The sequence below is a fragment of the Balaenoptera borealis genome (assembly GCF_965194805.1).
Source record: "Balaenoptera borealis genome assembly, contig: HAP1_SCAFFOLD_1871, whole genome shotgun sequence".
NCBI classification, from domain to species: domain Eukaryota; kingdom Metazoa; phylum Chordata; class Mammalia; order Artiodactyla; family Balaenopteridae; genus Balaenoptera; species Balaenoptera borealis.
Window position 1 is genome coordinate 14,680 of NW_028122385.1, and position 25,018 is coordinate 39,697.

The 25,018-nt window shown below is 45.4% G+C and overlaps 1 protein-coding gene across 21 annotated transcripts in view; it reads right to left on the minus strand.

The window, feature by feature from the left end:
* Positions 1-25,018, minus strand: part of LOC309622247 (uncharacterized protein) — a 71,826-nt gene that overhangs the window by 14,458 nt on the left and 32,350 nt on the right. For 13 of the 21 annotated variants that reach the window (XR_014240625.1, XR_014240626.1, XR_014240627.1 and 10 more), the window contains 6 exons: positions 23,895-24,475; positions 16,124-16,842; positions 8,148-8,325; positions 7,495-7,824; positions 6,427-6,646; positions 4,539-5,118 (listed from right to left, as the gene is read on the minus strand). Coding sequence is in view for 2 of the 21 variants with exons in the window: in XM_082409372.1 (XP_082265498.1) it covers positions 15,341-15,596; positions 16,124-16,842; positions 23,895-24,002 (1,083 nt within the window). In the remaining 19 variants the exon portion in view is untranslated. The other 8 variants (XR_014240640.1, XR_014240641.1, XR_014240634.1 and 5 more) reach the window with 7 other exon arrangements.

A 25,018-nucleotide genomic window follows, 5' to 3' on the forward strand; every position in this document is an offset into this window, starting at 1 on the left:
CGGCAGCAACATGGATGGACTTGCAGGGTATTATGTTAAGGGAAACAAGTGAGACAGAGAAAGACAAATACTCAGTAAATTTAAAAGATTTAATAACTGGCTGAATTAATGGACCTAGAAATGAATGTAGAACTGACTTAAGAAAGGGTAAGTGTTCAACAACACACATGCTGCAGAGAGCAGAGAAAGGGCACGGCTTATTTGAATACCACCTAATAAGTTGGTATTACTAGGTCTACAGAGCTAGTGGGCCCTTTTGTGTGCGTCTTAAATGCCAAGTTTATTGTGTATGCAGTAGAGTCATCAAAATTTTCTTACAGGAATTTGGCATGGCCAGAGTTGGGTTTTAGGAAGGTTAACTTAGCAAGTATATGAAGCATGTATCTGTGGGGAAAGACATGGAGGTAGGAGAAGGTTAGGAGACTAGGGCAAAGTTCAGGCAAGAAGTAATGAAGGTAATGATACTAAGAGTTGGCAAGAATGTGGAGCCAATAGAAATCTCATCCTCTGCTGTTGGGAGTATGAACTAGTACAACTGTTTTGAAAGATAATTGGTGTTACCAGTAAGGTTGAACTTGGGCAGACCCTACGACCCAGAAATTTCATGCCTAGGCCTATACTCTAGATCAGGGTTACTCAGCTGTTGACATTTTGGAAAGACAATTCTGGGTTGTAGAGGACTGTCCTGTGCATTGTAGGATGTTTAGCAGTATCCTTGGCCTCCACCCACTAGATGCCAGTAGCACACCCTCAGTTATGACAACCAAAATGTTTCCAGACGTTATCAAATGTCACCCTGGTTGGGGCGGAGGGGGCAGTGCGTAAAATTGCCCTCAACTGAGAAACTACAGAAACTCTTGCATGTGGGCATAGGGGGATATGAGTGAGAAAATTCGTCGCAAGATAATTTGCAAAAGCATAAAACTGGAAACAACCCACATGTCCATCAACAGGAAATAGACACCCTGTGGAATTTTCATACGATGGATAACTATACGGCAATGAAAACTGATTACTACAGTTGCACACATCAACATGGATAAATCTCACAAACACAAAATTGGGGGGGGGGGAGAAAGAGTAAGGCAAGTAATACATCTAGTATAATTACATTCACATAAAATCCAAAATGGACAAGAAATAACATTATTTAAAGGAACATTCCTCTGCCGTGAATGTATAAATAAGTGAATTATTAACAAAGTTCAGGATCGTGGTTACCTCAGGGAAGGAATGAGGGGATGACGCAGGAAGGGCACAGGTGGGCTTCCAAGGCATTAGCCGTGTTCTAGTTCTCAAGCTTGGTGGTGGGTACACAGGTTTTTATATTATTATGATATACCTTACATATATGCTGTATTATCTTCTGTATACATGAACCAGTTCATAATTTGTCAGGAAGTGATGCGGTCTAAAATAACGCAGGAAAATGGAGAGAAAGGCAGCAGAGTAAATAACTAATTGGATGAGACAGAGAGACAGAGAGAGAGAGAGAGGGAAGAGCCAACTTTTAGGTGCCTCTTAGAATCGTTTTAAACTCATTTTCTTCATAGATTTGGTGATGATATCAATTCCTTATCTGTAAACACACACAATTCATTGCTCAGACTTCTAAGAAATGTACATTTTATGCCTCAAAACAGATCCTACTATATGATGTGATTCACAGGACTTGATAATACCACATTTCCCAGAACACCATTGTCTGAGAATCCTGCCCTGTTAGACTTGTAAACGTGTACTCATTTGTATTCCTTGGAGTTATGAGCATCTGAAAATAGGTGGTTTAGAGTAAAAGTGATTCTTCATCATTAACTTTAGTGTCATTAGAATATCCCTAACTGGTACAGAAAACTGTTTCCAACTCCGGCACCCACCCTACCCCTCTGTTTTTCTCCCAATGGTCACCTCTCAGGTAGTGGAATAAAAGGAGATTTTTTCGATCAAATCCTTTCAGATGATGGAGCCATAAGCAAGGAAAATATCAGAACATCCTAACCTTTCCTGGACGAGGCAGAGAGGGACAAGACAGGTCTTTTCCTACAAGGAGCACAAAGTTTTCAAGGTTGAGGGACTCACTGAGAACATCTTTTATACGTGTGGACACAGAAAAACCCACAAACACCCAGAGAAACAGGAAATGCAGGATTCGTCCCTGACCTGATTTAAGGACCGTCTCTCAGAGACTCAGAGAAGCCTGATACGTTAGAGCTACAGCAGACCCTCAGAGCAGCAAGCCTGAGCTTCCTCCCTCAACATGAGAGGCTTCAGGTGCATACATGTGGGTAACGTAGCCCACGTGTCCTGTTCCCTGTATACACAGCCAGCACCTCGTAGATACCTCTCAGTCCTGAGAGTATAACACTGACAGTGCCACTCAGCTCTCAGAAGCACAGACTCAGTGAAGAGGAACACACATGCCTCTTGGGGCTTGGGACATGGGGCCACCTGGGGAGTAAATTCAGGGCCCTAGGGAACTGGAGCTCGGTAAGGGGCAGGGACACGGACTCCCAGCATGCACCAAAAAAGGCGTATCTCAAAAAGAGGTGTGCAGGCGTTTGTCGAAAGTGAACCTCCCGGGACTTCCCTGGCGGCCCAGTGCTTAAGACTCTGCGCTCCCAATGCAGGGGGCACGGGTTCGAACCCTGGTCGGGGATCTGATATCCTGCATGCCACACGACGTGGCCAAAAAATAATTATAAATAAATAAATAAATAAATAAATAAATAAATAAATAAAGTGAACCTCCGAAAATTCTTAAGCCCAGGTAAAGGCCTTTAATATTAACTATAGTTAATACATTAACTGTATTAACACAGAAATACACACATACACACCCTGCTGGCATGGCATGAACCATACAGAAGCAAACCAATTTGAGGCCTTTCGAGGGACCCTACATGGATAAATTTCTACTTGGACTGTTCCTTCATTAAACAATGGTGACAAAAGGCCTTGTGCCGCTTTCTGTTGTTGTTCTAGCCATAAGGAATACCCTGTGTTACTACAGGATAATGCATTTTTAAATGTCAACCCCAGTGACAGGGGAAAGGGTTGCGGATACCTTACACTAACTTCACTTTAACAGACCTTTATCAAGCATCTACGAAGAAGGAAACACAGTGCTTTAGGAGAGAGAAATAAATAAAAGCCTTTAAGTTCCAAACAATTCAGAAGCTCACACGTTAGGCAGCTGGGGAGATACACACGTAAATAAATAATGTTAATCTACCCTAGGATACGTGAGGCACTAGCATAGAAAATAGAAGAAGGTATTGATGCTAACTAGCAAGCTCTCAAGCAGCCTTAACTAAAGATAGAAATAAGGCCTTCTACCCTCAGACCCCTGGTTCTCCCCTTCTATGGTCCTCTGCTCTGCTCAAGTACCACTTCACCTTTTTCCCTTAAAGAAGTTCCAGATATTAGGCCCATTTCCTCCTTTAATTTTCTTTAAATTAGGACATATTTCAGACCTCGACAAAGGTACAGAGAATGCTACACCCATGCAACCATCAGCCGTCTTAAGAAACGTAAGCTTACAAATGAAATTGAAACCCAGTGTACCTCTCCCCAATTGAATTCTCCCTCTCTTTCCATACATTTAACCACCGTCTTAAATAAGTTTATTGTTCTCATACACACCTTTCTGCATACTACATATGTATGCATTACTCCTATGTATGCCTTTTACTACAAATACATGTATCTATAATCAATCTAATAACTTTTGCATGTCTTTAAACTTCATACGTGCATGGTATCATAATGCTTTTATCCTTTTGGAACTAGGTTTCTCCTTCATCTTTTTCTCCCTTCCACTACTGAATCCTTGCCCCTTGTTATAAGCTGAACTGTGTCCCCGCAAAAGATATGTTGAAGTCTTGACCCGCGGAACCTGTAAATGTGACCTTATTTGGAAATCGGGTATTTGCAGGTGTAATAAAGATCAGATGAGGTCACACTGGATTAGGGCGGGCCCTTAATCCAGTATGACTGGCGTCCTCATAAGAAGAGAAAGAACACAGAAACAGAGACACAGGGGAAAACACTATGTAAAGATGAAGAAAGAAATTGGAATCATGCGTTTACAAGCCGAGTGATGCCAAGGATTGACAGCAGCCACCAGAAGCTAGGAGAGAGGCATGGAACAGATTCTCCCTCCGAGCCTCCAGAAGGAACCAACCCTGCCGACACTTTGACCTCAGACTTCTGGCCTCCAGAACTGTCAGAGAATAAGTTTCGGTTGTTTTAAGCCACCTGCTTTGTGGTAATTTGTTACGGTAACCCTAGGAAAGTAACACATCCCTCCGGGAGCTCTCTGTGTCTCAGGCCCCTGAGAATTCTAGTGTCTTCCTCAGTCCAGATCTTACCATCCTGTTCAGTTTACCTGCAACAGTACCAAGTCAGTGAATTAAGGCTGGTCCTACCGTAGGTGTACTTAAACGTTTCCCCCATTGCTCTAAAGCAGTGGTTCTCAAACTTTAGTGTGCTTCAGTAGCACTTGGAGGACTTGTAAAACCCGATGGCTAGCAGCCTACCTTCAGAATATCCAATTCAGTAGGTCTGGAGCAGGGTCTGAGAATTTGCATTTCAAACAAGTTCCCAGCTGCTGCTGCTGCTGCTCCATGGCAGGCCAATAGCGCCATCTGGTCTCCAGGCAAGCTAGGTCGTCCGTCAGGTCCTTTCAATAACACGTACTAGAGGCTGGGCCACCATCTCTCTCGTCACACAACTTGTTTATAATCTAATATTTTAATTTATTTGAGGCTGCAATAAAAGGATTTGAAACAGGCTTACCAAATAGTTGAAAGAAATCCCTTTCAATGACAGTAAGGTGGGCCGAAAGAAATAGAACAAAGATACGTTGGAGTCAGTGTTATTTAGGTTAAAAAAAAAATCTGCAGCTTATTCATGTCAAACAAGCTTTTATTTTCAATGTGAACAATACTATCAAATTTATCTGTAAAAGGTCAGAATAAAGTCAGATGTCACTTAATATCATTTTGGGATGCTGAACTTTGGAACAAAATTTGCATTGTGGGCTAATGAAAACTAGAATATCCGTGAAGAACAAATTCATCTCTTCTTTCGCCGTCCACTTCTTTTTATGCCTTCCAACTGTAGGATGGGATAAGAGTCAATTAACAATTGTACACCAATAACATGCAGCAGGGACTTTCTAAATATGAGTCAATACTATGTACATCTGTTGGCTCTCCAAGGAGAGAACAAGATGTTTTCTTCTTGTAACCCAGAGCCTTGGTTGTCAGGGTGCACATCATTTCATCACACCAACCTCATCTCTCTCTTGCCCACCACTATAAATGCTAGATTTTTTTCTTGAGAGGCCACTCTGCCATTTAAATGTCTTTCCACCTTAAGAGCCTATGCTCCTTACACAAATCATAAATCCCTTATAATCCCAGACCTTCAGTTTCCGTATCTGTAAAATGAGAATGAGGCTGTTATCAAACATCCACAGGTGTGAACATTAAGAAAGGGAGAAAGAAAGAGCGTGATACTGAGAGAGAGAGAGAGATGAGACAGAGAAAGGAAAAGATGAATGGGTAGAGGAAGGAGAAACTAAGATTGAATTACCGACTCAGGGATAGCCAATAATCTTACTATGGCTAATTTTCTCTTCTTTTGAATAAAAAATCTAAATTGAACTAATATTTGTGAACTACTCATGAAATGCAGTCTTATGTGAAATCCTTAACGTTTTACTACTTTGTAAGGAGTCACCTTCTCAAAGGCATTGTTATTCCAAGAGACTCCATTTCTGTGGCCAGGGGATGAAGGTACCGCTAGTGCACAGCTTACTCGCTTTAGCTGCTTCTTCTGGTGACCATTCTCTAAAAATATAGGTCTCTATATTTTAGACCTCTAAAAACATATAGGTCTCTATTTCCAGGTCTGATAAATTTCCCATCTGTAGTAGTCTTAAAGCTACAGGACAAAGGACTTGCGGCTGCAAATGAAATACTTTTCAGAACACACTTCCTTCTATATCATCTAGAATACAAGTCCATTAGTAACATTAAACTGTTTTTCCAAAACTAAATTTCAACAATTTTTTCTTATTTACTTTACAAAAAAAATTTAAAACACGATAGATAGCTAGTGGGAAGCAGCTGCATAGCACAGGGAGATCAGCTCGGAGCTCTGTGACCACCTAGAGGGGTGGGATAGGGAGGATGGGAGGGAGACGCAAGAGGGAGGAGATATGGGGATATAGGTATACGTATAGCTGATTGACTTTGTTATAAAGCAGAAACTAACACACCACTGTAAAGCAATTATACTCCAATAAAGATGTTAAAAAAATAAACCAAAAATAAATTAAGTATGTAAACAAAACAAAACAAAACATAAAGCTGTTAGTAACAGGTATATGTCAGGAATGGTTGCACTATACAATAATACCTGTATTCTCCAGAGCTGCCCTCTGCTGAGACCGTACCCACTTTGGGTCCTTCTTCTGCTTTTTCCTTTCCATCCTCTTTCTCTTCCTCAGCATTTTCATACTGATGTGCACTCTCTTCTTTAGTGTCGAATGATACGGACTTTGGCATCACAAGGTGGTGGGAAACATTTCCCGATTTAAAATCAGCAGCAGAATCTAGTTCTCTGCCCTCAGGAGGTTCTGGAGAAGAGAAATATGTCAAAACATAAATAAATAAATAAATAAATAAATAAATAAATAAATAAATAAAGAAGAGCTGGCCATGTTCCTACTGGTTGATACAACACTTCCATGGGCCTCACAGTTCTGCTGCTTGACAGTTTTCACAACATTTTTCCCCTCCTTCCAGTAGATCTCACACACTGTGCTGCTGATTATTTCTGGCCCTTTGGAGAAGGGATCGAAATCATTTGATTCTCAGAGCATTTTTGTATGTTTCTGCCAGAACGTCACTGGAAAATGTTCACCCGATTTAAAGACAAGTTCTACCGCGAAGCTCACTGATTCCTCAACCACTGAAAAGTGCCCCTGTGACCTTTCATCATTTTCTCAGGTCATCCTACTGAGAATCTTTACATTTTTAGAAGCCCGTCAACCAAAAGTGAGGCATGCCATTTGTTCGCCCCTAGGTTGGTAGAGAGCAGCATACTTTTTCTCAAGATCATAAAGGTCTTTAGAGAATTGGGCTTCTACTTGTGCATATCGTGCCTGAAGGTTTTTGAGAGCTTTGACCCGCTGCTTAACCGCCAGAGGCCAGCGCTGAGCGCGGCCTGCCTTTCAGGCCGATGCCCCAGCAGGGGCTGCAAGGGCCTGGGGACTGGGCCGCCCCTCGCCAGCCTCGGCCCCGTCGTCAGGTCCACACGCCCCAGCCTCCCAGGACTCGGAGGCATCAGCCAGGACCTCGCCCGCCCAGAACTCGGCCGCCGCCGCCGGTTCCTCTGCCTTCTGGGATGCCGCCCCCTCTGCAGGTTCCTGCGGCTCCCAGGGCGGGGTGCCCTCTGCCTGGTACCCGCCCCGCCAGACCTCACCTGCCTCTCCCAGGTCTTCCTGCTCCTGAGGAGGCGCGGCATCCTCTGCAGGGTCCGAGAGCCGTCGGGAGCGGCGCCTGACCATCACGCGGCCGGCGTGGGGCCCGACCAGGACACGGTAGTTGTAGTGGCTGTGGTGCACACGGCAATGGACCGGATCCCGGAACAGGGACTGAAACTGCGCCATGGGGGGCCCGTGGCCCGCGACCACTCCCGCGCCCTCGTGCCCATTCTCGTCCTCCTCTTGTGTCTCTTCCTCCTCCTCGACCTCTTCCTCAGTTTCGTCTCCCTCTTCTGACTGGTACTCATCCTCCTCCTGGTCCTCGATCTCTAATTCAAAAATTTCCTCCTCCTCCTCCTCCTCCTCCTCCGTCTCCTCCTCCTCCTCCTCCTCCTCCACTCCTCCTCCTCCTCCTCCTCCTCCTCCTCCTCCTCCTCCTCCTCCTCAACCAGCTCTACATCCCAGTCTTCTTCCACTGCGGCCTGGGCGGCCTCCTGCCCACCATCCTCCCCGTGAAGGGCTCTGGAGAGCCCCAGGGAGGCCAGAAGGGCCGCGGCCCCCTCGGCTCCATCCATCCCTCCCGAAGGGGATGCGCGGACCCCGAGGGGACTGGGGTCGCCACCCGCCCCGCCACCAGCTCCGGCCTGGCCACCTGGGATCGGCCCTCGCTCCTCTGTGGCAGACATGGCAGGACGGACGCGCCACACACGGATCGGGCTGCAGTGAAGATCGCGGGGAAGATGGCGGCCGCCGGGCTGAGTATCGCTGAGGGAGGGGACGCTGTTGGCAGCGGGGCCTCCGGCACGGGGTGGGGGCTGCAGAGAAGCCGGCTGCACAGGGGACAAGAGTCTGCGAAGATGCCTCTGGGGGCCCCGCCACGGGAAGGGCAGACCGCCGGCCTGTGGAGCGCCCCACCGAGACTGCGCCGAGGCCGCTGCGCACAGGGCGGGAAAGAGCCTGACTGGCTGGCGACGGGAGGCGGACCTTGGAAGGGTCAACCAAGGGCCACTTCCTCCAGCGCCGGCTCTAAGCTCATTTGCCAGCAGCCAAGGATTGACAGCACCGCCGTCCAATGAGTGACCAAGGTCTTCAGCTTCCCTGGAAGCCTTAAAGGCCCAGCTCACCCTGAGCCTCCGTGAGCCCACAGGAATCCCTTCCTTTTCATTCCACCACTGCAAGAGCAAAGCTACAGTGTCCCTATAGGGCGGCGCCCTGGGGTATGGGAACCTGCATGTGTTCCCCAATTGCCACCCTGGGGCAGCTCACGCTGACTGAGACACACTTAGTTCAAAAACGAGAGAGAGAGAGAAGGTGTATAGATCAAATCTCAGCAACGCTTAAAACCTCCCACAAGAGAGAGCAAGAGAATTTGGAGGTTTTAATGCGGTTAAAGCTACTTAGAAAAGGACATACAAAGTCGATATGGATGCAGTGAGAATGGAGAGTGGAGAGAAAGCAGTAAAGACAGGAGCCGGACAGTGTTTCATCAGGGCTCCCCAATTCACTTCCAGCCGCCAAGAAGTGAAGACAGAGAGAGAGAGGGAAGAGAGAGACACAGAGACAGAGACAGAGACAGAGACAGAGAGAGATACTTCTTTTAAAGACTGGGCTGAAAAAAAAAAAAAAAAAAGACTGGGCTGAGCACCTGCTCTGCACTGGATTGTGTACATCCCCTGCCTCCCCAATTCATACGATGAAGCCCGTCCCCCACCCCACCCCGCCCCCAGGAGATGGTATTTGGAGACTGGGTCTTTGGTAGGTCATTCAGTTTCGGTAAGGTCAGGAGGCTGCGGTCCACACGTTGGGATCACTGCCCTTACAGGAAGAGACCATAGATGGTGCTCTCCGCCCACCACCCCAACGTGAAGCCACAGGAAGAAGGCGGCTATCTTCAAGCCAAAACGAGGGCCCTCACCAAGAACTCCACCATGCTGGCACCCTGACCTTGGGCTTCCTAGCCTCCAGAACTGTAGGAAATAAACCAATGTCTTGTTTAAGCCGCCCAGCCTATGGCATTTTATTAGGGCAGCCTGAGCAGACTAATACAGCATGGCACACGTTAACAGGACAGGCTTCCTAGAATGATTTCTCGGTCAACAGTCCGAGACTTTTTGTTGTACTCAGCCCCACTTAGCCGAGTGGTCAAGGGTAACGAATGCTTAAAACGAGGAAGAAATCGGCAACTATTTTATGCTAATCCCACTTACTATTGTCGCTGGGCACAGAAGCAAGAGTGGGTGTTAGCTGTAACTTCACGTTCAGGAGAACATAAGCTATGTCCCTTACTTCCAGTAAGCACACCGCCTTGGGATCCAGGACATCTAATTTGACAGACCCTAACGTTTCACGGATGGGAAGCACACATTCTGCACTGCGCTCCTGGGAAGGTTGGCGAGAAGAGCTGTTGTTGCCACCCTGAGTCAGTATGGACCCCTACCCCAAGTTGGGTTCAAAGGTCAATCAAGACTGGTGACACACACACACACACACACACACACACACACACACACACACACTACCGAGACGCGATGCAAAGTGTATTCCTTACATGAGGAGGCTTCTGGGGGGAGAGCAGGGTAGCCTTTTCAAGCTGCTCCAAAAAAGACTTGAGAGAGTCAGGAAAGGAAGAAATTGCTTTGGGAGTTCTACTGTGATTAGTGGATGGGGCCAGCATGACAGTTCCCTTGTGCTGGCAGTAGCTAGTGTAGTTTGACGCCCACTCCTCCTCCCCTCCACCCTACAACCGCGCCAAAGGAGAGAGTGTGGGGCATTGGGGAAGAGGGAGGCTTGACGTTTAAAAGCCCTCAGCAGTCAAACATCAAAGGACGCAGTCAGACGCTATACTACAATTCACCTCTGGCGTGTGACTGGCGACTGAAACGTGCCATTTTCGTGTAATGGAATTTGAACTTGTGGAAGTAAGCCACTCTGGAACTCTGAGTCCTGCAGCCTAAGGCCGGGTAGGGAGGCAAAAGGTCCACTGAATGCCGTTCAAGAGCCCAGCGTTGTGTATCCTGAGAAGTAAAATGCATGCCTCGGTCACCATCAATAAGGCCCGGAACTCCAAAGCCAAGAAGGAGGGTCTTGGCAAAGCCCTGCATAGTGGCTTTAGTATATATAGAGACACGTGTGACCTGGATTTATAAGTTGGGAGTCTGTGGGCCAAGAGATTCCCAGGGCTCTTTACCCCAAAGGGGACAGGACAGTTTTACACAAGGAAACGTCGTTGCTGCCATGGGCCGGACCAGACAGCCAGACCGACGACAATGGCCTGATTGTCTATGAAAATGTGCAGACGGGGCTAACTGTTGGCCAGAGCATCCAGCGCTAAGGTGACTGCCTGAAGTTCACTCACTTGTGCTGTCTTTTCGTTGAACAGTTTTATCTATGGTTATTGTATTGATTACTGACAGGGAAAGACTTTTCCTGACCTTTTCCTATTTATTTTCCACATGTCAGCCTTTTTTTGTTCCTTCACCCCTCAATTACTGTATTTCGCTGTTATTAATTTCATTTTTCTAGTGTACAAAGTGATTCTTTATCACTCCTTTCTCTGTACCTTTTTTAGTTTTTTTATAGTGCTGGAGCTTTTTGTGGGGGCAGTGTCGGTGGTTACACTGGGAGTTACAATTAATATCTTAACTTTATAATAATCAAGTTTGTATTAATACGGAGATAGTTGCAATAGTATTCAAAAACTCTGCTTTTCCCCAGCTCTGCCACATTTCTTTATTTAATTATGGTGACACATGGCATGTTTGTATATTTGGTGCCCATTAACAGAGATTTATAGTTAATGCTTTATACATTTGTATTTTCAATCATATATGAGAACAAAAAGAGGAGATACAAACCAAAAGTACAGCAATACTGGCTTTTGCGTTTACCTGTGTAGTTACCTTGGCCTTTGTGGTTTATTTCTTCATATTGCTTCAGATAGGTGCCCAGCATTATTTCAATTCAGCCTGAAGGACTCCTTTTAGTACTTTCTGTAGGGCAAGCTTACTAGCTATGTACTCTCTCAGTTTTTGTTTGTCTTGGAATGTCTTTAACTCCCCTTCGTTTTCCCCACATATAGAATTCTTGGTTGAAAGGGTATTTTTGTTCATTTGTTCTACGCTTTTAATATGTCATTCCAATGCCAGCTGTCCTCTATGGTTTCTGTAGAGAAATGGGCACAAATCTTACTGAGGAATACTTGTAGGTGAGGAGTTGTTTCTATTGCTGTTTTCAAGGTTCACTCTTTGTCTTTGACTTTTGATAATTTGAGCATGGTGTGCCTAGGTGGGGATCTCTGATTTTATCCTGCTTGGAGTTTGTGGAACTTCTTGGGTGTGTAGAGTCATGTCTTTCCTCCGAGTTTGGAGGTTTTCAGGCATCATTTCTTCAATGATTTCCTGCCCCTTTCTCTCTCTCCTCTGCCTCTGCAAGTGTCATTATGTGTACATTGATAAGCTTGCTGATGCACATAAGTCTCATAGGCTTTGCTCATTATTCTTCATTCTTTGCTTTTCTGCTCCTCTTTTCCTTTCCAGAGACTGGATAGTTCAACTAACCTTTTAAAACTCGCTGATTCTTTTTCTCCTGGTCAAATTTGCTGTTGGACATCTTTTATTAATTTTTCATTTCACTTACTGTGCTTTGCAGCCGAAGAACTTTTATTTTGTCCCTATTTATAATATCTGTCTCTTTGTGATACATCTTTCTCATTGTTTCCTAGTTCTTTGATCATTGTTTCCTTTCGCTCATTGAGTTTATTGAAGACAGTTGACTTAAAATGTATTCTTCTAGTAACCCAAATCCTGTGCTTTACCTCTGACAGTTTAGAGTAATTAATTTTTTCCATGTGAACAGGACACACATTCCTCCCATCCCCTCCAACTTTATGGAAGTATAATTTACAAATAAAATTTCTATATTCACGGTGAACAGTGTGATGCTTGATGTATGTATACATTGTTAAATGATTACCACAGTGAAACTGATTAATACATCTATCACCTCACATAGCTAAAGGTTTTTGGGGGGTGGTGTGTGGGATAAAACTAAGATCTACTGTCTCAGCAAGTCTCCAGCATACCACACAACATCTTAAATTATATCAGCATGCTGTACATTAGATCCCTAGAATGTATTTATCTTATAACTGATCATTTGTACCCTTTGATGAACCACCCCCCAAATAACAAACCTAAACCTGGAGGCATCATGCTTCCTGATTTCATTATTTTACAAAGGTATAGTAATCAAAACAGCATGGTACTGGCATAAGAACAGATATAGACATAGACCAATGGAACAAAATATAGAGCCCAGAAATCAACCCACACATATATGCTCAACTATTTGACAAGAACACACAACGAGGACAGGAGAGTCTCTTCAATAAATGGTGCTGGGAAAACTGGATATCCACATGCAAAGATACTATATTGGACCCTTATCTTACACCATACCCCAAAATGAACTCCAAATGGATTAAAGACTTAAACGTAAGGCCTGAATCTGTAAAACTCCTAGAGGAAAACACAGGGGTAAGCTCCTTGACATAGGTTATGGCAATGATTTTTTTTTGAACTGACACCAAAACAAAGGCAACAAAAACAAAATAAACAAGTGGACTACATCAAACTAAAAAGCTTCTGCACAGCAAAGGAAACAATCGACAAAATGAAAAGGCAACTGACCTATGAAGCAGAAGAAAACATTTGCAAATCATGTTATCTGTTGAGGGGATAATATGCAAAATATATAAGGAATTCAATCAACTCAACATCAAAAAAAAAAACAAAAAAACAAACACAAAACCAACAAATAATTAATAAAAGGGTACACAGTCTGAATATACATTTTTCCAAAGAAGACATACAACTGGCCAATAGGTATAGGAAAATGTGTTCAACATCACTAACCCTGAGGGAAATGCAAATCAAACTGTAATTAAGACATCACACCTATTAGGATGGCTATTTTCAAAAGGACAAGAGATAGCAAGTGTTGGCAAGAGTGTGGTAAAAAGGGAACCCTCGTGCCCTGTTGGTGGGAAAGTAAAATGGTGCGGCCACTATGGACAACGGTATGGAGGTTCCTCAAAAGATTGAAAATAGAACTAGCAGATCAGCCAGCAATCCCACTCCTGAAAACAGATCCAAAGGAGGTGATTTCTGCTCTGCTCTCTTATGCTCATTGCAGCATTATTCACAATAGCCAAGGAATGGAGACAACCTAAGTGTTTTGGGCAGATGAAAGGATCAAGAACATATCATATATATATAAAAGACATATAAATGAATTCTTCTTAAGAATTCATCTGAGGGCTTCCCTGATGGCGCAGTGGTTAAGAATCCACCTGCCAACGCAGGGGACACGGGTTCGAGCCCTGGTCTGGGAAGATCCAGAACAACTAAGCCCGTGCGCCACAACTACTGAGCCCGTGCTCTAGAGCCCGTGAGCCACAACAAGTATCATATGATATCACTTACATGTGGAATCTAATACAAAATGATACAAATGAACTTATTGATATTTACAAAACAGAAACAGACTCACAGACATAGAAAACAAACTTATGTTTACCAAAGGGGAAAGGGGGTGGGGAAGGGATAAATTAGGAGTTTGTGATTAGCAGATATAAACTACTATATATAAAATATATAGGGCTTCCCTGGTGGCGCAGTGGTTGAGAATCTGCCTGCCAATGCAGGGGACACGGGTTCAAGCCCTGGTCTGGGAAGATCCCACGTGCCGCGGAGCAAGCCTGTGCGCCACAACTACTGAGCCTGAGTTCTAGAGCCCGCAAACCACAACTACTGAGCCCGTGGGCCACAACTACTGAAGCCCGCGCACCTAGAGCCCATGCCCCACAACAAGAGACGCCACCACGGTGAGAAGCCCGTGTACCTCAACGAAGAGGAGCCCCCATTCGCCGCAACTAGAGAAAGCCCGCGTGCAGCAACGAAGACCCAACACAGCCAAAAGTAAAAAAAAAAAAAAAATGTTATGGACTGAATTCTGTTCCCCCCAAATTGGTATGTTGAAGCCCTAACCCCCAATGTGACTATATTTGGAGATATGGCCTTCAAGGTTAAACGAGGTCATAAGCTTGGAGCTCTAATCCAATAGGGGGGGTATCCTTATAAGAAAAGGAACAGATGCCACAGAGCTCTCTGTCTCCCCACACTGAACAAAGAAAAGGCCATGTGAGGACACAGTGAGAAGACAGATGTCTGCCAAGGACAAAGGTCTTACCAGGTATAAATTCTTTTAGCAAATTCTAGATTTCCAACTGGATTAAATTGTGCACCTTTGTATCGATTTAATTGTTGCCTCCCTCTGTATTGAAGTTTTCTAATTTCATTCTCTCTGATTCTTTTTGCTTGCTCGTTTGTCACTGGATGTACTTTGTGTGTGTGTGTGTGAGGGGGTGTCCTCTCTAATCTGCTCATATTTATAGATTTCTTCCTTCAGACAGCATCAAATCAGTTTCATTAGGGTTAGGGGCCTCCCCTATGGCAATGGTTGCTTAATAAGTTTTAAGGACTCTGGCTTAAGTTGGGTTTAATTTCATCACCGTGTCACAAAAGTGCCATGGTTGCTCTTCCCTATCATTAGGATGATCAGGATTTTCACTGCAACACAGGCATAGGCAACAGAGTGGCACAGCAGAAGATTGCTGGGCCCCCAAGCCAGAGGTGGGTGGACTGAAAACATCTTCTGCTAGGGTGCTGCCACTTGCGCTGCATGGAATTATTATTATTTTGTCTTTTCTCTCTGTACAAATTCCCTCAGAATATTTTAGATTTCTAGCAGTGCAAATTTACAGCTGTGGGTTTTATCTCCATCTAATCATGAGTGGTCCAGACCTTCTGGGTGGTTATGGGGACAGGGTCGGAGGCCCAGTGACCCACCTCTTGGGCAGCCCAGGAGAGGAGGACATCGCAGGCCATGCAGGACACATGGGGGTTGCATTCTGGAACAGCGTGAACCAGAAGGGTCTGGGGGAAGCGGGCTTTGCAGTATCACGAGGGTGAGGTACCCCCTGGTTCCTAAGCAAGGATGTGATTGGCTTGCTTGAATCGTTCTGCTGGCTGACAAGGAAACACTATTCAGGGATAATAAGCAGGAATGCATCTGGTGCATTTAATAAGAAGCGTTGTTGCTAGAGGACCCTATCTGGCGGAGCAGAGTGGGGAGCGGAATCTGGGATTAGGCCGGTCGAGGCCCTCCCAGTTTTACCAGCCGTCAGCTCAGCACAGAATACTGCCTTTAGCCCTCACCGCACCATCACCCCCTCCCCGCGCACTCACACACAGGGGCCAGTATACCTGGCTGAGGAGAACTCAGTCCCTGGAGATGGAGGGGTGGACCCTGGGGCGGTAGTTCCCCGAACCCCGCCACTTCAGCGCTATTAGGCACCACAGCAACAGAGGGGCTGAAGCAAGGGGGCTCCATCGCAGCTGGTCGTCCCCATCCCCACCACCAACTCCTCTAGGGACTGGCCAGCAGGCAGCGCGCGTGGGCAGCGGTTCAAAAGCGCAGGCCCACATCGGCTCCAGCCGTCTCCTTCTAAGAGGTCGCCCACTCACCCACCGCCCTCCCAGCTCATGGCAGCCTGCCGACCCCGCTTACCAATCGAAGAAGTCCAGAACGACGTCAGGAACATCAGACGAGGAGAGGTTAGAAATCAAAGCGGAATTTCCAGCTGGGTTTCGGGTCGTCGCCCTCCAAGGGCCGGGTCCTGATGAGCAGCAGGAGCACAGCGGCCCGCCGCATGTCGGGACGCCAGAGCTCCGACCGTCGGAGAACCCTGGAGACCGCTGCGGACCGGGAGGAAGAGAGACGAGGTGGGGGGGGGGGGAGCGGGATAACCAAGAGGAGCGGGGCGCGGACCTCGTGCTTCGGCCAAGAGCCACCTGTAAGGTGAGAACATCGAGGCCAAGGGGAGTGGGGAGGGTGGGGGTCGACCAGCGGCCCTGAGCCAGGGAGCGGCAAGAAGAGCAGCAGCCCAGCAGCTTCACTCCACGCAGCAACCGGACCACGCACCCAGCCGCTGCCCAGAGCGCGGGGTCTGAAGCACGTCCGGCTGCCGCTGGGCGGGCCCCAAGCCCGGCGCACAACTGGCTCCGCCCACCCCGACGGCAAGCGAGCTTAGCCAATCCGGCAGGCGCCGGGACCCATTGAACGAGATGCGCGGTCCCGCCTCCTACCGCAGCCTGTGCGCCGCCCAGCCCTCTGCTCCTTCTGGCGTCCGCAGTCATTCCTTGGTCAGCCCCAGCTCCAGCTCCCTGGCAGCTGGAGAGCTGGGCCTGGGGTCGGCGGCGTGGGGCACCCCGCCCTGCGCCTCCCCTCTGCAAAAACGCAAAATGTGCTTTTCACTTGAAACAGCGTATGCCCAAGAGTTTGCTTTTTGTGGTGAAAGGAGTAATTTGACCGCCCGGGCTGAATCTGCAGTTTGAAAGATCTGGACACCTCTGAGGAATCAGGACATAGTTGACTGGTGGTCATTCCCAGACCCTCGGGCCTCCAGTCAACCAGAGCGCCTGTCCTCTGGAAGGGATAGAGGAGGTTCAACCTGTGCATGTCGTGGCCCGGCTCTGGCCCGTCATCAGGACAGAAATTGGGCTCCAGGAGCCCCCCTCCCATAGCTAAGGGATGCACAGTTGAAGTGAGGGTTCTTGGCTGACAGCATTGAAGGGGAAAAGAAGGCAACGGTCAGTGTATCGGATCTTCAAGGCAGTGAGCCCCTGGAGAGCAGGCCACTGTAATGCTCCAGCATTCTGGCCCCAGCATGTGGGGGAAAAAAGCCTTACATTTTTGCTAGAGGCCTTCTCTTCTTTCCGCTACCCTGAACATTGCCACATAGAATAGAAATATCTCAGAGAAAGAGGAAATGCTTCCACTCATTCACTACCCTTCGTCCTTCCCATCTTGGTACCTTGATGAAGCAAGGTCAGAAAGAGGCTTCTTCAGAGCACATAAGCCAGATGGGCAATGAACAGATAAACCTCAGTCATATTCACCAGCGCTGGACCTCGTGAGGCATGCCATTTAAAAGTGTTGAAATCAAAATGGATTTCAGGTTCACTCTTGGTCAACTAGAATATTCAAACAAACATTCTCCCCCTTCCCCTTTCCTTCAGTATTTGGTGAGAAGAGCTGGGACTGCTTGTGCCCAGCATATTGCAAAGCTTTAGTTGCATGGAACTTCCTGGGGTGGCTGAGTGTTTTGTACAGCTAAAAACTGAACTCTTTACCCCACCTCGACCCCTTCTCAAGCACCCCACTTTTTCTTTTCAACCATTTTAGAATCACACGTTTTTTAAATGTTTCTCTTAATTTCCTTCCTTCTCTTCACCAGCAGAGCATCTTCACACCTTCGTTTCCCCTCTCCTTTCCCCCTCTTTTTCCTTCTATTGCAGTAAGTGCTTTCTTCTCACTTACGGGGCGGATCCACATAGAACTAAGCCACATACTTACGTGGGGGATCCCTCTATAACTAACCATCACAACAGCAGTGGGTCAGCTGAGCCCAGCCCTACTGCTCTTAATCCTGCACCCCTTGTCTCTGGTCACTCAGGCATCCTCGTAGAGACAATACTTGCTTGTCAAAAATGAAAAGGTCATTTCCGATCATTTTGTCCAAGCATCTGCAGTGTATATGGGCGGGGAGGGGTGGGGACACACTTTGGTTTATTCTTTACCCTAAACTACTCTACCTCTCACTTCTAAAATGAAAATATCCCAGTCTTGGACCGCAAGCGCCTAGCCATGCTGCTCTCTCATTCTTCTACTCTCTCTACACGTGTTCTTTTATCTCACTGAGCCCTCCTATTCCTTGGCCTCTCTGGTTTTTGCCCATCTGCACTCTCCCTCTTCTATCTCTCCCTCGTGTCACCATTGATTTGGTTTCGGGTTTCTTTTTTTTTTTTTTTCCTGGCCGTGCCGCGCAGCTTGCTGGGATCGTAGTTCCCAGAACAGGGATCGAACCCGGGCCACGGGCCACTGTCGAGTCCTAACCACTGGACCACCAGGGAATTCCCTGGGGTTTCTCCTCTTTTCCTTCTTTTCCTGATCACACTCAGGCATACTAAGTTGTCAATACATCTACCACCGCTTATTCTTCTACGCTTACAACACCTTCCGTATCTCCACATCCAGTTATCACCCATAGCCAATCAACTGTTGCCTTTCAGTTCTACACACTTCTTCATGTGCTTTCAATACCCCTACCTTAGTCTAGAACTTCAGCATCTCTCACATAAATCACTCCTATAATGAGCACTCCATTCTTCCTCCTCGCTGACCTTTCTTCACATTGCTTTCAGAGTGACATTTCTAAAACACAAATTACATCCCAGATTAGACCCCCATGATGGCTTCTTGTAGCCTTAATAATGAAGTCTCCACTCCTGTCTCTGGGGAAACGCAGATGGCCAATGGGCACATGCACACATGTTCAACATCACTAATCGTCGGGGAAATGCAAATCAAAACCACAATGAGACATCACCTCACAAAAGGACACACGTAACAAATTTTGGAGAGGACGTGGAGAAAAGGCAACCATCCTACACTGTTGGTGGGACTGTAAATTGGTGCAGCCACTGTGGAAAACAGTATGGATATTTCTCAGAAAACTAAAAATAGATCTACCATACGACCCAGCAATTCCACTCCTGAGCATATATCTGTAAAAAAGAAAAACACGAATTCAAAAAGATGCATGCACCCCAATGTTCATAGCATGGTCATTTATAATTGCCAGCGTATGGAAGCAATCTGTGTCCGTCAACAGATGAATGGACAAAGAAGATGTGATGTATATATACAAAGGAATACTAATCAGCCATAAAAAAAGAATTTTGCCATCGGCAGCAACATGGATGGACTTGCAGGGTATTATGTTAAGGGAAACAAGTGAGACAGAGAAAGACAAATACTCAGTAAATTTAAAAGATTTAATAACTGGCTGAATTAATGGACCTAGAAATGAATGTAGAACTGACTTAAGAAAGGGTAAGTGTTCAACAACACACATGCTGCAGAGAGCAGAGAAAGGGCACGGCTTATTTGAATACCACCTAATAAGTTGGTATTACTAGGTCTACAGAGCTAGTGGGCCCTTTTGTGTGCGTCTTAAATGCCAAGTTTATTGTGTATGCAGTAGAGTCATCAAAATTTTCTTACAGGAATTTGGCATGGCCAGAGTTGGGTTTTAGGAAGGTTAACTTAGCAAGTATATGAAGCATGTATCTGTGGGGAAAGACATGGAGGTAGGAGAAGGTTAGGAGACTAGGGCAAAGTTCAGGCAAGAAGTAATGAAGGTAATGATACTAAGAGTTGGCAAGAATGTGGAGCCAATAGAAATCTCATCCTCTGCTGTTGGGAGTATGAACTAGTACAACTGTTTTGAAAGATAATTGGTGTTACCAGTAAGGTTGAACTTGGGCAGACCCTATGACCCAGAAATTTCATGCCTAGGCCTATACTCTAGATCAGGGTTACTCAGCTGTTGACATTTTGGAAAGACAATTCTGGGTTGTAGAGGACTGTCCTGTGCATTGTAGGATGTTTAGCAGTATCCTTGGCCTCCACCCACTAGATGCCAGTAGCACACCCTCAGTTATGACAACCAAAATGTTTCCAGACGTTATCAAATGTCACCCTGGTTGGGGCGGAGGGGGCAGTGCGTAAAATTGCCCTCAACTGAGAAACTACAGAAACTCTTGCATGTGGGCATAGGGGGATATGAGTGAGAAAATTCGTCGCAAGATAATTTGCAAAAGCATAAAACTGGAAACAACCCACATGTCCATCAACAGGAAATAGACACCCTGTGGAATTTTCATACGATGGATAACTATACGGCAATGAAAACTGATTACTACAGTTGCACACATCAACATGGATAAATCTCACAAACACAAAATTGGGGGGGGGGGGAGAAAGAGTAAGGCAAGTAATACATCTAGTATAATTACATTCACATAAAATCCAAAATGGACAAGAAATAACATTATTTAAAGGAACATTCCTCTGCCGTGAATGTATAAATAAGTGAATTATTAACAAAGTTCAGGATCGTGGTTACCTCAGGGAAGGAATGAGGGGATGACGCAGGAAGGGCACAGGTGGGCTTCCAAGGCATTAGCCGTGTTCTAGTTCTCAAGCTTGGTGGTGGGTACACAGGTTTTTATATTATTATGATATACCTTACATATATGCTGTATTATCTTCTGTATACATGAACCAGTTCATAATTTGTCAGGAAGTGATGCGGTCTAAAATAACGCAGGAAAATGGAGAGAAAGGCAGCAGAGTAAATAACTAATTGGATGAGACAGAGAGACAGAGAGAGAGAGAGAGGGAAGAGCCAACTTTTAGGTGCCTCTTAGAATCGTTTTAAACTCATTTTCTTCATAGATTTGGTGATGATATCAATTCCTTATCTGTAAACACACACAATTCATTGCTCAGACTTCTAAGAAATGTACATTTTATGCCTCAAAACAGATCCTACTATATGATGTGATTCACAGGACTTGATAATACCACATTTCCCAGAACACCATTGTCTGAGAATCCTGCCCTGTTAGACTTGTAAACGTGTACTCATTTGTATTCCTTGGAGTTATGAGCATCTGAAAATAGGTGGTTTAGAGTAAAAGTGATTCTTCATCATTAACTTTAGTGTCATTAGAATATCCCTAACTGGTACAGAAAACTGTTTCCAACTCCGGCACCCACCCTACCCCTCTGTTTTTCTCCCAATGGTCACCTCTCAGGTAGTGGAATAAAAGGAGATTTTTTCGATCAAATCCTTTCAGATGATGGAGCCATAAGCAAGGAAAATATCAGAACATCCTAACCTTTCCTGGACGAGGCAGAGAGGGACAAGACAGGTCTTTTCCTACAAGGAGCACAAAGTTTTCAAGGTTGAGGGACTCACTGAGAACATCTTTTATACGTGTGGACACAGAAAAACCCACAAACACCCAGAGAAACAGGAAATGCAGGATTCGTCCCTGACCTGATTTAAGGACCGTCTCTCAGAGACTCAGAGAAGCCTGATACGTTAGAGCTACAGCAGACCCTCAGAGCAGCAAGCCTGAGCTTCCTCCCTCAACATGAGAGGCTTCAGGTGCATACATGTGGGTAACGTAGCCCACGTGTCCTGTTCCCTGTATACACAGCCAGCACCTCGTAGATACCTCTCAGTCCTGAGAGTATAACACTGACAGTGCCACTCAGCTCTCAGAAGCACAGACTCAGTGAAGAGGAACACACATGCCTCTTGGGGCTTGGGACATGGGGCCACCTGGGGAGTAAATTCAGGGCCCTAGGGAACTGGAGCTCGGTAAGGGGCAGGGACACGGACTCCCAGCATGCACCAAAAAAGGCGTATCTCAAAAAGAGGTGTGCAGGCGTTTGTCGAAAGTGAACCTCCCGGGACTTCCCTGGCGGCCCAGTGCTTAAGACTCTGCGCTCCCAATGCAGGGGGCACGGGTTCGAACCCTGGTCGGGGATCTGATATCCTGCATGCCACACGACGTGGCCAAAAAATAATTATAAATAAATAAATAAATAAATAAATAAATAAAGTGAACCTCCGAAAATTCTTAAGCCCAGGTAAAGGCCTTTAATATTAACTATAGTTAATACATTAACTGTATTAACACAGAAATACACACATACACACCCTGCTGGCATGGCATGAACCATACAGAAGCAAACCAATTTGAGGCCTTTCGAGGGACCCTACATGGATAAATTTCTACTTGGACTGTTCCTTCATTAAACAATGGTGACAAAAGGCCTTGTGCCGCTTTCTGTTGTTGTTCTAGCCATAAGGAATACCCTGTGTTACTACAGGATAATGCATTTTTAAATGTCAACCCCAGTGACAGGGGAAAGGGTTGCGGATACCTTACACTAACTTCACTTTAACAGACCTTTATCAAGCATCTACGAAGAAGGAAACACAGTGCTTTAGGAGAGAGAAATAAATAAAAGCCTTTAAGTTCCAAACAATTCAGAAGCTCACACGTTAGGCAGCTGGGGAGATACACACGTAAATAAATAATGTTAATCTACCCTAGGATACGTGAGGCACTAGCATAGAAAATAGAAGAAGGTATTGATGCTAACTAGCAAGCTCTCAAGCAGCCTTAACTAAAGATAGAAATAAGGCCTTCTACCCTCAGACCCCTGGTTCTCCCCTTCTATGGTCCTCTGCTCTGCTCAAGTACCACTTCACCTTTTTCCCTTAAAGAAGTTCCAGATATTAGGCCCATTTCCTCCTTTAATTTTCTTTAAATTAGGACATATTTCAGACCTCGACAAAGGTACAGAGAATGCTACACCCATGCAACCATCAGCCGTCTTAAGAAACGTAAGCTTACAAATGAAATTGAAACCCAGTGTACCTCTCCCCAATTGAATTCTCCCTCTCTTTCCATACATTTAACCACCGTCTTAAATAAGTTTATTGTTCTCATACACACCTTTCTGCATACTACATATGTATGCATTACTCCTATGTATGCCTTTTACTACAAATACATGTATCTATAATCAATCTAATAACTTTTGCATGTCTTTAAACTTCATACGTGCATGGTATCATAATGCTTTTATCCTTTTGGAACTAGGTTTCTCCTTCATCTTTTTCTCCCTTCCACTACTGAATCCTTGCCCCTTGTTATAAGCTGAACTGTGTCCCCGCAAAAGATATGTTGAAGTCTTGACCCGCGGAACCTGTAAATGTGACCTTATTTGGAAATCGGGTATTTGCAGGTGTAATAAAGATCAGATGAGGTCACACTGGATTAGGGCGGGCCCTTAATCCAGTATGACTGGCGTCCTCATAAGAAGAGAAAGAACACAGAAACAGAGACACAGGGGAAAACACTATGTAAAGATGAAGAAAGAAATTGGAATCATGCGTTTACAAGCCGAGTGATGCCAAGGATTGACAGCAGCCACCAGAAGCTAGGAGAGAGGCATGGAACAGATTCTCCCTCCGAGCCTCCAGAAGGAACCAACCCTGCCGACACTTTGACCTCAGACTTCTGGCCTCCAGAACTGTCAGAGAATAAGTTTCGGTTGTTTTAAGCCACCTGCTTTGTGGTAATTTGTTACGGTAACCCTAGGAAAGTAACACATCCCTCCGGGAGCTCTCTGTGTCTCAGGCCCCTGAGAATTCTAGTGTCTTCCTCAGTCCAGATCTTACCATCCTGTTCAGTTTACCTGCAACAGTACCAAGTCAGTGAATTAAGGCTGGTCCTACCGTAGGTGTACTTAAACGTTTCCCCCATTGCTCTAAAGCAGTGGTTCTCAAACTTTAGTGTGCTTCAGTAGCACTTGGAGGACTTGTAAAACCCGATGGCTAGCAGCCTACCTTCAGAATATCCAATTCAGTAGGTCTGGAGCAGGGTCTGAGAATTTGCATTTCAAACAAGTTCCCAGCTGCTGCTGCTGCTGCTCCATGGCAGGCCAATAGCGCCATCTGGTCTCCAGGCAAGCTAGGTCGTCCGTCAGGTCCTTTCAATAACACGTACTAGAGGCTGGGCCACCATCTCTCTCGTCACACAACTTGTTTATAATCTAATATTTTAATTTATTTGAGGCTGCAATAAAAGGATTTGAAACAGGCTTACCAAATAGTTGAAAGAAATCCCTTTCAATGACAGTAAGGTGGGCCGAAAGAAATAGAACAAAGATACGTTGGAGTCAGTGTTATTTAGGTTAAAAAAAAAAATCTGCAGCTTATTCATGTCAAACAAGCTTTTATTTTCAATGTGAACAATACTATCAAATTTATCTGTAAAAGGTCAGAATAAAGTCAGATGTCACTTAATATCATTTTGGGATGCTGAACTTTGGAACAAAATTTGCATTGTGGGCTAATGAAAACTAGAATATCCGTGAAGAACAAATTCATCTCTTCTTTCGCCGTCCACTTCTTTTTATGCCTTCCAACTGTAGGATGGGATAAGAGTCAATTAACAATTGTACACCAATAACATGCAGCAGGGACTTTCTAAATATGAGTCAATACTATGTACATCTGTTGGCTCTCCAAGGAGAGAACAAGATGTTTTCTTCTTGTAACCCAGAGCCTTGGTTGTCAGGGTGCACATCATTTCATCACACCAACCTCATCTCTCTCTTGCCCACCACTATAAATGCTAGATTTTTTTCTTGAGAGGCCACTCTGCCATTTAAATGTCTTTCCACCTTAAGAGCCTATGCTCCTTACACAAATCATAAATCCCTTATAATCCCAGACCTTCAGTTTCCGTATCTGTAAAATGAGAATGAGGCTGTTATCAAACATCCACAGGTGTGAACATTAAGAAAGGGAGAAAGAAAGAGCGTGATACTGAGAGAGAGAGAGAGATGAGACAGAGAAAGGAAAAGATGAATGGGTAGAGGAAGGAGAAACTAAGATTGAATTACCGACTCAGGGATAGCCAATAATCTTACTATGGCTAATTTTCTCTTCTTTTGAATAAAAAATCT